General features: G+C 44.4%; 1 protein-coding gene across 4 annotated transcripts in view; it reads left to right on the top strand.

The window, feature by feature from the left end:
* KANSL2 (KAT8 regulatory NSL complex subunit 2) overlaps positions 1 to 14,517 on the top strand; it is a 64,903-nt gene that overhangs the window by 24,717 nt on the left and 25,669 nt on the right. For 2 of the 4 annotated variants that reach the window (XM_068121940.2, XM_068121942.2), the window contains exons 3-4: positions 3,886 to 3,942; positions 5,582 to 5,748. In XM_068121940.2, coding sequence (XP_067978041.1) covers positions 3,886 to 3,942; positions 5,582 to 5,748 — 224 coding nt within the window. The remainder of the gene's footprint in view (positions 1 to 3,885; positions 3,943 to 5,581; positions 5,749 to 14,517) is intronic. The other 2 variants (XM_078781371.1, XM_078781370.1) reach the window with 1 other exon arrangement.

The following is a 14,517-nucleotide window of genomic DNA, read 5'->3' as shown; positions in this document are numbered from 1 at the left end:
CGAGGGCGCCATCTTGCGCACCTGATACCCCCTCAACCACATCCTCATTTCTCTCCTCCTCCCTCTCCCCCATATTCATTTCCCTGGGGTCCTGGGTTGATTCTAACCCCTCTTCTGACTCACCCGCCAGCATCCGATCGCCTTGACCATCCATGGCACGATTTTAAATTTAGGATGTTAAATAAAATTGTGGGCCACTCGAAATTTGAGCGCGCCATGCGCGCTTCAGGTCCGAATCTCGCTCCTGGCACCAATTGTTACGGATCTCTCCGTCAGCCTCTTTTCCCCTTATCGAGGGGGGATTAATCCCCTCGTCTATGACTGACCGACGCGAGTCCTGAAGTTGCCCAAGCTCCCTCCGGAGAGGCAGGTGCGCAACCTCGTTCGCGACCGCGGACAGATGTTAATTGCCGAGCGGTTTAGCAACCGTGGCATGAACCATTAGCAGGTAACTGACCCGATTCTTAAACATTGGCCAAAATCACGCCACAGGTTTTCAATGGGGAAATCACAAAGACGACCGGACGAGCATGAAGAAGAAGAACGAAGGTAGGAAATACAAATATAATTTATTACTAACTATTATTTACACAATGAAAAGTAACCAAGGAGAAGGAAAGATAATAAAATAAAGACAGAAAGAATGGAAGGACCAGAAGGACACAGTGCAATTACTAGCTTACCTATTCAGTCTTACTTAACCCCAGGACAAGTCAAAAGACAGACGACGGTCAGACTCACACGAATGGGAAATGAAGGCAGGAACGAATGGCGGGAAGGAGAGGAAGGTTCAACTGGAACCGGAGCACGGTCGGGCCAGGAGTGAGCAGCCGCCGCCCCTTCTCGATCAGTTTCGCACGGCGGCGTTCCTTCGCGGCCACGGTCGAAACTGCCGTCAAAGCTCAAAGCTGCGGTGGTTAAAGCTGTGGTGGTTCAAAGTTCATGGGACATCCCTCTCTCATCTCCTGGATCACGCAGCTCCTGTGGGGGCGTTCCACTGCGGGTTATATAGGCCACACCCTCGAACCTTCGCGAACCTCCCCGATCGTTCTCTCTTCGCCCTCTCAAGCCAAACCCCTCGTGCTAGGTTGGTCTGCAAGGGCTCTCCTGGCTCCACCCTCTGATGACGAGGTGGAGACACGCCTTTCTTCTCCGAGCTGGAGCACATGGCAATGGCGGCAAATGCAGAAAACCGCCCAATGCAGTTGGAAATGGAGGCTTTGGGATATGGAAGGGAACTATCTTATGTCACCTGATGCAATGCAGTGTCAACTAGTGGGAACAGAGCCTTAAACTACATAGAATAAGGAGATAACTATTTAGAAGGATATATGATTTGCTACTGCATGTATATGGATTAACTAGGAGGACGACCTTTGACCTCTACACTACGGAGGGTGATATTTACAACAAGATTCATGACGCTTACAACAATAAAAAAAAAACACAGGATTCTCAAATCCACAACAATATATATATATATACTGTTCAGCCTGGTGGAGGTATGCACTATTAGGTTTTGTTTTTTCTGTTCAGTGGACGGTTTATAAGGGATTTTGTATTAATTGATAAATAAGTTATATCACTCCAGCAGAAATACCTGTCATGGCCCGACAGCCGACACCTCCCAGGCATGCTCGAACACCGCCACCAAAATGGGCGCTGAATGCTTTGTCCCACCATTGCAGGCTGACCAGGTGTCCTGTATGTTGCGGGATTGGCCCGTTTCATACTTTTCTGGGACACCGTTTTTGTCTGTGGCCGTGCCGTGTCTATGTCCCGCCCCCAGTGAAGGATGGAGTAATGCTAGGAGGTAGGGGAGAGTTGGCATGATGGATGACATTCTCGAACAACCTAAAATCTTCAAGGTCAGGTCCAACCACACTCAGGTATTTCAGCCAAACCTCTTCCAGTTTCTGGCCAACTTAGAGTCTTTTGGGCATTGGTGCAGCATGAAACCCTCTCGGTGTATAGTGCTACGGTTTTGAGATTTGCACATATTGATCATTAAAGGTTAAAGGGTTGCCCCCCATAGTTAGTCCACGAGCAACACGTAGGCCACCTTGTAGTATTAGTTATGTCATAGTATGTGTAAGTATAGGCCATTTCCCCTTGTAATATCTGCGTTGTGTAAAGACATGAGATTAGGTCCCCTTCATTTTTGCGTCCACCCTCCGATTCCACCTCGATGGGCATAATTGATCCCGCGCCCCATTTGGCTGACCCACTCAGTTTGTTACACTTTGGCTGCCCACTCAGTTGTTACGCTTTGGCTGCCCGCAGCATTTGCTGCCCTTTGCTCGCTCACTAGTCGAGTAACACGAGGTAGGCCTGAGAAGGAGGAGCGCAGGGTCGGGGTGGGGGCGGCGTCAAGGTGGAGCGTCAGAGGCGATGATGGTAAGAGCCACCAGCCAACCAGGGCTCTAGCGACAGGGTGTGGTGAGGCGCGTCTGGTAAGTGCGAGAAGGTTCGCAGGGCGTGCCTATATAAGTCGCGACACAGCCCTTGAACAGGACTGAAGTGAAGGACTTGTTGGAAGAGGACTTATGCACAGAACTTTGAGGACTGCCCTTGGAGAGGACTCGCAGAGAGGAAGAATTGTGTGGAGAGAGCTTGACTCGCATCACTCGCTTGGAGGCATTGAACTGTAACTCGCGCAGTATAACGCACGTGCCAGAGGAGAGGAAGAAGAGGCGTTGAGTACATGGCTGCAACCAGACGCGCCTGTGGCGAATAGCGCCTACCTCAGCCACGCGAGTAAACGCGGTAATAGCCGCCAGTGATCACCGCTAACCGCCGAAGTCCGCTCCCTACCAAATCGCCCCGTATTAACCCTTGTGCGCCAAACGACACGCGGGGAGCTCCTGCCCCTCTACTTACCATCTGCACGGGACGAGCCGGAGACCGGAGGGAGCTGCACGAGAGCCATCCTTGGACGCGGACCATCATCCTGCAGCTGCAAGCCCCGTGTGAGTGTGTGTGTGACGGGCCCGTTTGTCCTGGGTAGTAAGTTAAGACTGTTTTAAGGCTGCACTGTGTCCTCTTTTCTCTGAACCATTGTAAATAGTGTAAATAAACCTGTTCCTCCTTTTTTCCCATTCGACCGCTTTTGTGATTTATCCATTTGACTAAGCGTGGCACGAATAAGATCGCTAGAACCGGGGTCACCATATAAACGGCACGGATCGCGTGTACGCACCGCTCGGCGTCTCAACACGCGTGATTCGTGCGGGGCTTATTTCCTCGTTTCAGGGCAGCGCGAGTAATTAGGTAATAGCGATTCTAGTCCTAATACCCTATTTCGCGCTGTCCGGGAAGGACGTCATAGGTCCCGGGTCCCGTCTGCCAGTCAAAGACAAGGGGACTAATCCCCCCTTGGTAAGGGGAGAAGGCCGACGTCGAGATCCGCAACAATATTACTATAACCACCAAGGACGCATTGACCCGGAATATTTGTGCAAAATCGAAAATTATTCGCTGTTCGAGTTCAATCGTACCACGATGTAACCCATAAATCTGACAAATATGGTGGTCGACTTTTGAGTGTGACGTAATTGCTAAGCCTGAAGAAGAAGATTTCGAATTAATCGCAAAATTACTTTATGAATTGGAAAAAGACACATCATATTTATTTTGTATGGTATCAAGGGATAGATTAGCATTGAGTTGGTCTGAGCGTTTGGGTTCCCCTTTAAAGTGAGACTGTTTTTGATAATGGATGTGTCAGCTAATTAACAGTTTTAACCTTGACTTTTACTACACCTTTACCAGATGACTTTGCTATTGTGACTCGTTTGACTTTTGATGGTATTTTATAATTGTTAATGCTTATTTTCATTAATCATGTTAAATATTGATTAAAATAAATGATGCTTCTTGCTACAGGATCACGAGTATTCTCCACACTTCGAAAAGTACCGGCACATCAGTAAAGAAGGGGATGTAGGTGTTCACGATCCAGTTTTTATATACATATTTTTATTTTGTAGGTAAAATTCATTTATTTTTAATCTGCAGTAATTTTAATTTAGCATAGCAAAGCATTCCAAATTAGAGTGTGTAAATTACTTGTTCAATTTAATTGCCATGAGTTTACAACAGACAGACCCATACGATGAAAAAAGGGCCATGCTTTGGCTGTTGGATGAAAAAATGTACAACTAGAATGCCACTCAGTAGAGCGCATACTCCCGCCGTGGGTGGCCGCTGCTGAGCCCTATCTTCTAATGGTAAAAAATCCTTCAAAAAAAAAACCTGGATCCGGAATAATATCCTGAGTTTCATCAAAAACTAATCAATTCTTCCTTATCCCAACGGCAATAATCCCACCAACTTTCATCCAAATCCGTTCAGAACTTTTCCAGATATCTTGTACACGCGCGCACACACACACACACACACACACACACACACACACACACACACACACACACACACACACACACACACGCGCGGTGTGGGGGATAAAGACAAGTCTCTTTAAACTTTTCGGGCCGGGAGTGAGCTTTTCACCCTATCTCTCAATGGTGAAGAATCACTTTAAAAGATTTAATAATTCTCATATCCGAATCCATACTCAGATCTTCACCAAAATTGAATCGATTCGTCGTTGTCACACATCCAAAACTGGTCCACCAAGTTTCGTCCAAATCCGTCCGTAACTTTTTTTTGATATCGTGCTTTGTATCGGTTTTAGCTTTATCTCCCAATGGTGAAGAATCACTTTGAAAATTAAATAACTCTCGTATCCGAGTCCATATTCAGATCTTCACCAAATTCGAATATATTTGTCCTTGTCAGACACCCAACCGGTCCACCAAGTTTCGTCCAAATTCATACACAACTTTTTGAGATATCCTGCTATGTATCGTTTTTGGCCCTATCTCCCAATGGTGAAGAATCACTTTTAAAAAATTATACGAGCTGGATCCGAATCTGGATATTCTCCAAAATGTAATAATTTTGTCCTTGTCACATAAGCTACCTCTCTGCCAAATTTCATCTGAATCTGTCCACAACGTTTTGAGATATCTTGTTCACAAACACAGACAAACAAACACACAGACAGGGGTGAAAACATAACCTCCATCCACCATCGGTGGCTGAGGTAACCAGAATGAAACTCAGTAGAGCACCAGGTTCAACAGTTTGCGTTTTGTATCCCACTGATAGGCCGGATCTGCATCCAGACCTGAACCAAAATCGAATCGGCTTGTTCTTGTCACCTACCCAACTCATCCACCAAGTTTTGTCATAACTAGACAACAAAGTTTTGAAATATCGTGTACTATGTATCGTTTCTGCTCCTATCTCATTGGTGAAGAATCACTTGTTTTCCTTTGAAAAATTCTCGTATTTCAATCAGGATTTTTACGAAAATCTAATTAATTCGTCCTCGTCATATACCCAACCTGTCCACCAAGTTCAGGTGTGTGCAATGTGCATGGAAAACACTGAGCACTTGAAAAACGTCTTGATTAATATTGAATTATATAATGAGTAAATGTGTCCAAAATCACCTTGTTAATTTTTTTTTTCTTCATGAAAATGATTAGTGATGATAACGTCTCTTCCTTGCTAGGTATGCATTCTGTGGTGAGCATGTGAGGAAGGCAGCCCGAGCTGCCCGACAACAGCGAAAGAAGTTGACACCAGCACCCACAGCTGAAAACCTGCTCGCTGAGTTGTGCAGCTACCCTGATGTAGCAGTGGCTGGACAGAGTCGGAGTGGCAGCCGAAATGACCTAGGTATTGACCGAAATGTAGGATTCCAAATGTTTCAAAAGGGATGTCCTGCTTTTCCTATTTTGTTGAAAGATGTATGAGTTTTATTACGAGTGCCTGAAATTAGATTTTGTTTCAGCAATACAGTATCTTGCGGATTTTCCCCCACCTGTACCCTCCCCCCCCCTCCCCCCTCTTCTTAACTTACAGCTACTTAGAGCCTGGTGTTGGCTTCACGGTTAAGGTAGCTGGCTTAACATCTTAGGGTCCTGAGTTTGAGCCCCTGTCGTGCCATTATAAATACCACCAGGTGGGTGGGCTGGCTCAGCCTGTCATCCTTCCGAGGTCGGCAAAATGAGTACCAACTTCCTGGGAAGAATGAGCTTTGTTTTCATTTGGGAACAAACATTTAAACCTGCCACGCAACTTTATCGAAAAAATAAAAAGGAAGGTACTGCTGCTGCTCCATGATTGGACAATCCTATGGAGAAGAAGAACAGTGCACTGTGTGCTTTTAATTAAGTCATCTGCAATGACTGCTTGTGTTTCGAAATGCTCTATTTTTGTGTTCACACTACTTCTGAATTAAATTCCTTTTCAGTGAAATGTTTATGCACTTGTACCAGAATGGTTTTGCTTCTAAAATTACAGTATTTCAATACTATGTATCTTCTTGCTGAAGCGCTTGAAAAGGAGTCGCCTTCTCTGCTGTACAAGCCCGATTATATAATTGTATAATGCTCCATAGGAATTTTTTTTGTTTTTGTATACAGAGTCTATGCTCGTGGAAAAGCTAGAACACTTAACAGATCAGGCCACAACAGAAAGGGAAGGGGAAGACCAACAGCAGGGCCGAGGGAGAAAGTAGACGTAGATGGAGACGGACAATTGAGGGATGTGCAAGAGGAGAAGTGCAAAATGCAGGGAGTGGGTGATATGGAACAGAGGCAAAGTTTATCCAATAAACAGAAGCAATGTTTGGAATGGGGGGGGGGGGGGGGCAGGGTTGAAGGTGGTTTAACGCAGATCATGGTTTTCATTGGGGGATGATCTGAGATGCTGGTGAACAGCTGTCTTGAAGACCTGGAGTTAAGATGAGATGGAAGAGAAAGTCTTTGACAACCAGAAGTCTGTACCAGGGTACAACCTATAATTAAAAAAATTAAAACTAGGTGTTCTATTATGGGAAAGCTCACTTGTAGACCCCGAGAGGGAGGATTCGTTTTAATGCAAAACTCTATTTTAACAAATCTATTTTTTGCTTGTGTTAAGAAGCATTAACACTGTTTTTCATCTGATGTACTCGTTTTAGGTACCCTTACCTACCAAATATTGTTGACCTTTATTTATTTTTTTGGTTTGTTTATTTGTTAATATTTATTTAGGGTGAAATTGTATTGATCCAGCAGCATTCTCATCATGCCTTTATTTGGTGGAGGTTAGTGGGGTTCATTATCCCATAATTATTAACAGATAACATCCTTTTGACACAATGACTGTCGTTGTGGTTAGTCTTAAAATGTATGTGAAACCAATTACAATTTCAAGCGTCAAGTTGATTTGTATATTAGTGTTGGTATACGATGAAGCTATCTGATTTGTATAAGTGGAACATTATGAAATCTTTCCTCTTCTCCAATGGCTTGATCTCTGATCATCAATTTGGTTTCAGACCAGGTCACTCTACTCTGGACATGCTGCTTCTGCTGTCTCAACAATGGATGGAGGTCCTGAATGCCAAACAGGAAATCAGAGCTGTCTCCCTTGACATATCAAGGGCCTTTGATACGGTCTGGCACCCAGCTCTGCTCACCAAACTCTCCTCCTATGGTATCCATGGAAATCTCCATGCATGGCTTGCGGACTTCCTCTCTGGTCGTAGTCAACGTGTGGCCCTGAATGGATTTCTCTCATCTCCCCTTCCTGTTCAGGCTGGAGTTCCCCAAGGAAGTGTGCTGGGCCCTGTGCTTTTTCTGGTCTTTATCAATGATCTCTCTGACTCTCTGGAAAATCCTCTCTATCTCTTTGCTGATGACTCCACTCTCTGCCGCTCCATTCCTCTTCCCTCAGATAGGCAGTCTGCAGCCTCCTCACTCTCTGAAGACCTGGACAAAATCACAGACTGGTCAAACAAGTGGAACATGTCTTTCAATCCTGCCAAATCTCACTCTCTTACTATGTCTCTCCGAAAAGATCGACTGGACAACCCTCCCATCTACTTTCTCAACAATCCTCTCCAAGAAGTTCTGTCACTCAAGCTTTTGGGTCTCACTATCTGCCATGATCTTTCTTGGGAAAACCACATTTCCAAGCTGGCCTCCAAAGCCAGTCGCCGACTGGGCATCATCCGTCGTGCGAAGTCCTTCCTCGGCACACCTGAGCTCCTCACCACATACAAGGCTTTCATCCGCAGCTCAATGGAATACTGTTCTCCCCTATGGGCTGGTGCTCCTGCCTCACACCTGGCTCGGCTTCACGCTGTTGAATCCAAAGCTTTCAAAATCATTGGAATCTCCCGCGATGAAGCTATCTCTGAGGGCCTTTCACTCACTCACCGCAGGCAGGTAGGTGGTCTTTCTGTCTTCTACCGACTCCTCTCCGGCCTTGCTCCCCCAGCTCTCTCCGTGCTCTGTCCCCCAAATATTCCTACAGGTCGCACAAGATCTGCCAGCAACCCTCTGATGGTTAAACTGCCGAAATCTCGGCTCTCTGCTCACCTTCACTCTTTCATTCCTCTTATCTCCCGCCTGTGGAACAAACTCCCACACTCCCTTCAATCCCTCTCCTCCCTCCAGGTCTTTAAAACAGCTGTTCACCACCATCTCTTATCTTCCCCCATCCATAACCTTGATCTTTTCTACCCCCACTAATTCACCCCAGATCCACCTTGTTTGAAATTCCAACTTCTTTCCTGGAAATCCTGGCAGTGTCCATATGTTTATACCTCTCCCACCCCCCGCCCCCTTCCCATGCCCCCCCCCAAAGCCCTCTCCCTCCCACAGATCTCTCGATGTCTCCATGTCTCTCGGTCCCTGCTCTCAAATGTTGTGTTTGTGTCCTTCCCCCTCTCTCCCCATCTTGTCTACCGCTCCCGATGTTATTTGTTTTATGTGTCTGTTTGTCTTTCTGTGTGATTAATTTTCGCTCTTTCACGAGCCTCGATCTTGTATACAAAAAAAAAAAGAAAAAAAAAAAGTGTTATTACAATGCATTTGTATACCATATTGCAATTTTTGGCATATCGTGTGGTTTCATTGTTATTGCCATTTAAAGCCTGCAAGAGGCTTATTTTGCAATACATGTGGAATTGTACATGGGGCTATACAATGTGATGTCATTATAACTACATGACAGCATTTCAAAACAAATAAAAAAAATCTAATAAAAAAATTGTTAAATTTAAAACCGAAGGTGGACGGAGTTGTGTTTTCACCCGAGTATCGTTGTTTGTCTGTTCATCTGTGAGCACGATATCTCTAAAAGTTGTGGACGGATTATGACAAAAACAGGCGGATGATTTGCGTAGGTGACGAGAACAAGCTGATGTATTTTGTTTACGGTCCGGATGCAGATACGGCCCATCAGTGGGACAGAAGACGTAAACTGTGCAGCCTGGCGGAGGTGTGCACTCTACCGAGTGCAGTTGTAGTTGTAAATGTGTCACCATACAAACCAATCTCTGCCAAATAGTGACGAGATATTACCCTTGTGTTTATTTTGTCACCAACTAGATTCGATGGTGTTATGCTTGGAGCGTCCGCTCTGAGCCAGGGACGTCGGCGGTTTGAACCCCGGCTGAGTTGTGGCAAAAACTTTATAGATGGTACGTGCCCCTTCCTTGCTTGACATTCCGCATTTAAAAAGGATAAGAGCACGGAAAACAACCATATGTTGACAACCATTGTGCAGGCTGTGATGGGCATAATGGCCTCCACCTGCATTTGTTAATTATAATGGAACTCGTGTTATTATTACAAGCAGTAAAACATGGAAATTCGACTTAATGTAAAATGTGACTTCAAATCCTCACCCATCCAAACCCATGTTCTTGACCTCCCTCACCCGTCCAAACTCTGTTCTCCCTCAACCCCCAACGCCCTTTCATCCCATTCTCAACAATGTTCCTGCTCCTGTTCATTAAGCACAATGTTAAAAGTAAATACAACAACAACAGGCATTTTAAGGCCATTTTCCCTGCAAGAGTGGGGGTTAGCCTTGCGGTCCCCATGACAATCTTCTCCATTTTGCCCTATTTTCTGCATCTCCCCTTGTTATAACCCCCTTGCCTGCATTTCTTCCTCCACCATCTTCAGCCAAGTCTTTCTCGGTCTTCCCCGTCCTCAACTTCCTTCTACATTCATTTCCATCACTCTTCTCAACCAGTCACTTTCATCCTTCCTCAACACATGACCAAACCATCTCAACCTGTTTCTCTTCACAGCATCCATCACAGGCTCTATTCCCATCATCTTTCGCAATTCATCATTTGTCTTCCTCTCTCTCAACGATACTCCACACATCCACCGAACCATTCGCATTTCCACCCTTTCCAGCCTTCGTTGCTGCTCGACTTTCATTACCCATGTCTCGCTCCCATAAATCATAACACTTCTCACACATGCAGCATACACCTTTCCCTTCAGCTTCAACGACACTCCCCTCCTCGTCAGCACGCCACTCAGTTCCCGAAACTTCTTCCATGCACATCTCACTCTAGCGACCGTTGCCGAGTCTGATCCACCTTCTCCATTCAGCATGTCTCCTTAGTTAACAAAATGTTTTCACACCTTCCAGCTTCATGCCGTCTCCAAGATCCAACTCAACATTTCCTCCATATGCAGCTCCCACTGTGCACACCTTACACTTGAATGTCGCTGCCACACTGGTTAATGACCCTCTCAAACCACAACATTTTTGATGAACCCACTCAGCGCACATTGTACATTGAATGGAATTCACTCCGACACCCTTCCTGCACACAGCACACGGCCACTTCCCAGTTCTTTCCACCTCACCACATGCTTTACCACTTGCCATCACCTTCGTTTTTCCGATATTCACCTTCAGACCTTTTGTCTCCATACATTCCTTCCACTTGTTCATCTTCTCCTTCAGTCCATCCATACTTTCTGCAATCAACACCAGATCATCTGCATGCAACAACACCCACGGGAAACCCTCCTTTACGTTCCGAGCCAGCACCTCCATCACAGCTACAAATAGTAGTGGACTTAGTACCGACCCCTGATGCACTCCCACCTTCACCTCAAACTCACCACTGTTCCCGTCCTTCATCCTCACAGCTGTGCACGCTGTTTTGTACATTGCCATCACTACTCTGATCAACCATTCCTCCACTCCTAAATTCATCAATGCCCATGTCACTACTTCACGTGGAACCCTATCGAATGCTTTCTCCGGATCAACGAACCCAAGAAACAACTTCTTCCTCTTCTCCATGTACTTCTCCTGCAACTGCCTCACAATAAAAAGCGCGTCTGTTGTTCCTCTTCCTGGCATAAATCCAAACCATTTCGTCAATCTTCACTTTCTTCCTTATCCTCCTCTCCAACACCCTTTCCAATACCTTCATTCCATGCTCCAATAACTTTATCGCTCGATACGAGCCACAAACCAGAGGGTCACCTTTCCCCATGTATAGAGGGTCGAGGGTACTCATTTCCCAATCCAATGGAATGCGGCCTTCTTTCACCACCAGATTGCAGATCTCTGTCATTCTCTTCACACCCCAATTTCCTACTGCCTTCAACATATCTCCCACAACTCCCGTCGGCCCTCCCGCTTTTCTACTCTTCATTGCTTTTATCGCTTCCTCAACTTCCTTCTCGGTTATCTTCTCTGCCGTCCTAAAACTGGGTTACTCTCTATGTTGCCATCCCATTCATTCTCTGCATTCAACAGTATTTCCATATATCTCTTCCATCTTCCTTTAATTTCATCTGGGTCCACAACGATTTGTCCTACTTTATCCTTCAAGCAACTCACCCCCATCACATCACACCTCTCTTTCGCTATCTGCTTTGCAATCCTGAATACCGCTCTCTGACCCTCTTCCGAATCCAAGCTTTCTCCGAACATTTTCCAACATGCCTCCTGTGCCTTTGCTACCTCTTTCTTTGCAGCCTTCTTGGCTGCCTTATAACTTTCATGCTCTGCCTTTTCTGCCCCCATACCCTTCACCTTCTGCCACTCCTTGAACTTATTCCTCTTCTCGTCAATCTTCTTTCCAACTTCATCATCCCACCACCATGTTTTCGAATGCCTTGGTGGTCCTTTTGTCCATCCACATACCTCACCAACGGCTCCCAACGACTGTCCAACTATCCTCCCACCAACGACTATCTTTCATTGACATCCAACCGCTTTCAAGCTCAACCACATCATCCTCGCCCATACTCAGCCTCTCTTTTAATGCCTCCCTCACTGTCACCTCTTTCAACCTCCACACCTTCATTCTCGGTTGGTACTTCACCCGCCGAGCTCTCCTCGCACCTTTCACCCTTATGTCGCAGACAACCAAGTGGTGCTGTGAAACAGCCTCCTCCCCCGGGATCACCTTTGTGTCCCAGAGGTGCCCCCCTATCTCGCCTACGCACCAGCATGTTGTCAACGGTTGTCGACCCACCTGACGTTAAAAGTAAATAATGAATAAAAAAATTCATCCACGATGTCGTGAGATTCTGTCATCTTGCGATTCTTCAGTAAAAAAAGATATTGATAAGGAAGCTAATTTTTTTCTTTTTAAACATCATACAAAATGGAAAAGATAATATACAACCGGAACGCCTCAGACAAAGACCTTTTATAATGATACGCGTTTTATGGTCGCTGGTCAAGTATTTTAAGAGAAAATCATCGGTAAGAGACAAACAAGCAAAATAAGTGTAATTATTTATATTGATTATTATTTTAGTTCCTTTGATTTTTGCGAAACAATTTTTGAAAGAAACTGTTACAGCTGGATTTGCCAATCTACGCTTCTTTATAGCACACCCTTGAACTTGATTCAAACGTGTTTTGTTGTTTATATTTTATTCTTTATTGGTGGCTATCTTGGATTTTGACACAAATGCAGAACGATCTTCTCCAGAACTATTAAACCGATCATCATGGAATTTGGGAGACAGCTTCAAGCACCTCTGTAAAGTATTGAAGTATGAAGTTTCTGCTCTAAAAACCCCAGATGCTCACTATTGATCAATATGTTGCGTAGTTACAAAACTGTGTTTGGACAAAATAAATAGCTTGCTATATGTGGTTTGTCCCGCTGATGCTGAATGGGACACAAAAGTAACACGGTAATTTATGTATTTTTCTCTTACCAACGATATATTTGGGCTCCATTTTCCCAGAAAACATTTGAGTGGTGCTCATTGTGGGTGTCAGATTCAGACTGTTTGGAGGCCGACAGCACTGCTGGCAGTTCTAGTTATCCCGTCCCCTGCACAGAGTTTTGCAATCGTGTCTGTGTGGGTGTGTATGTGGGTGTGTATGTGGGTGTGTATAATGTATGAGTATGTGTGTGTGTCTGTGTGTCTGTCCGGGCCATAACTTTTTTTCTACCATTTGAGCTATTTTCATCAAATTTTCACCGAAGCTTTATTTTGATAATACGGAGAAGGCAAATTAATAATGTTTTCAAAAGGTCAAAGGTCAGTGTCACTTAAAATCACCAATTTTTACCCGATTGACCTGAAATTTAAAGAATTTGCATATTGGGTCACTGGATTGGTTCAAGAAGGTCGAAGATGATTATTTTTTTTTTTATATATATATAGCTCAAAGAAAGGTCAAGGCTGCATAAAATAATCAATTTTCAGTTAGCATTTTTACCCTCGCCAGAAGAGGCTATTGCATTTGAGTCAGTTTCTCTGTCTGTCTGTTTGTCTGTTTGTCCGCACAGAATAAATATGATTTTCTCTGCAACCATTGGTCCGATTGACAGGAAATTTTCACCATCGGTGCAACTACACCTGTATAATTTTAATGATAAGTATGATGTCATCGGTCATGTGGTATGGGTGCCATCTTGGAAAAACTTTGCACCTCTATCTCCGAAAGCGCTGCATAGAAAATTTTTTTTGAGACATGGCTCATTGTAAAGAACTCTCCATGGGGAATAAAATATGTTAACGATGATGTCATTGGTGCCTCCATTATGACGTCATAATTCGACATGTACTAAACTTGATCTGATCCAGATGAAATTTTTTGATCGTCATCTGTGGATAAATTGGTGGAGAAAAAAAATAATGATGTCATTGGTGACGTGGTTCGGCCACCATCTTGGATAAACCGAAAAGATTTCCACCTCTATCTCTGAAAGCGTTGCATAGAAAAAATTGAGACATGGCTCATTGTAAAGAACTCTCCATGGGGAATAACATATGTTAATGATGAAGCCATAGGTTCCTCCATTATGACATCATAATTCGACATGTACAAAACTTCTTCCAATCAAGATGAAATTTCTTGAGCATCATTTTGGGATAAATTGGAGGAGAAAATTATTTTTTATTCGGTGACGTGGTTCGGCCGCGACATTTGTTTTAACACAAAAGCTTTAAAAACCACTGAAAACACGTCCTGGCGAGTGTCTGCAATCTCTGATTGCTCTTTCTAGTTTTTAACTGTTTTTGTTTTCTTGAGCATATGGACTTGGACAGGCTTTGCATTTTCAGATGCTTTCTAGTTATTATTATTATTACTTGTTATTGACTGTTTCTGCTGTATCATGTGGAGTAAATATTTTTAAATCTTGCTACAAGTCAG

This window comes from Myxine glutinosa, chromosome 7 (assembly GCF_964187855.1).
Source record: "Myxine glutinosa chromosome 7, kmMyxGlut1.1, whole genome shotgun sequence".
Taxonomy (NCBI): Eukaryota; Metazoa; Chordata; class Myxini; order Myxiniformes; family Myxinidae; genus Myxine; species Myxine glutinosa.
This window is presented reverse-complemented; position numbering and strand designations above follow the sequence as displayed.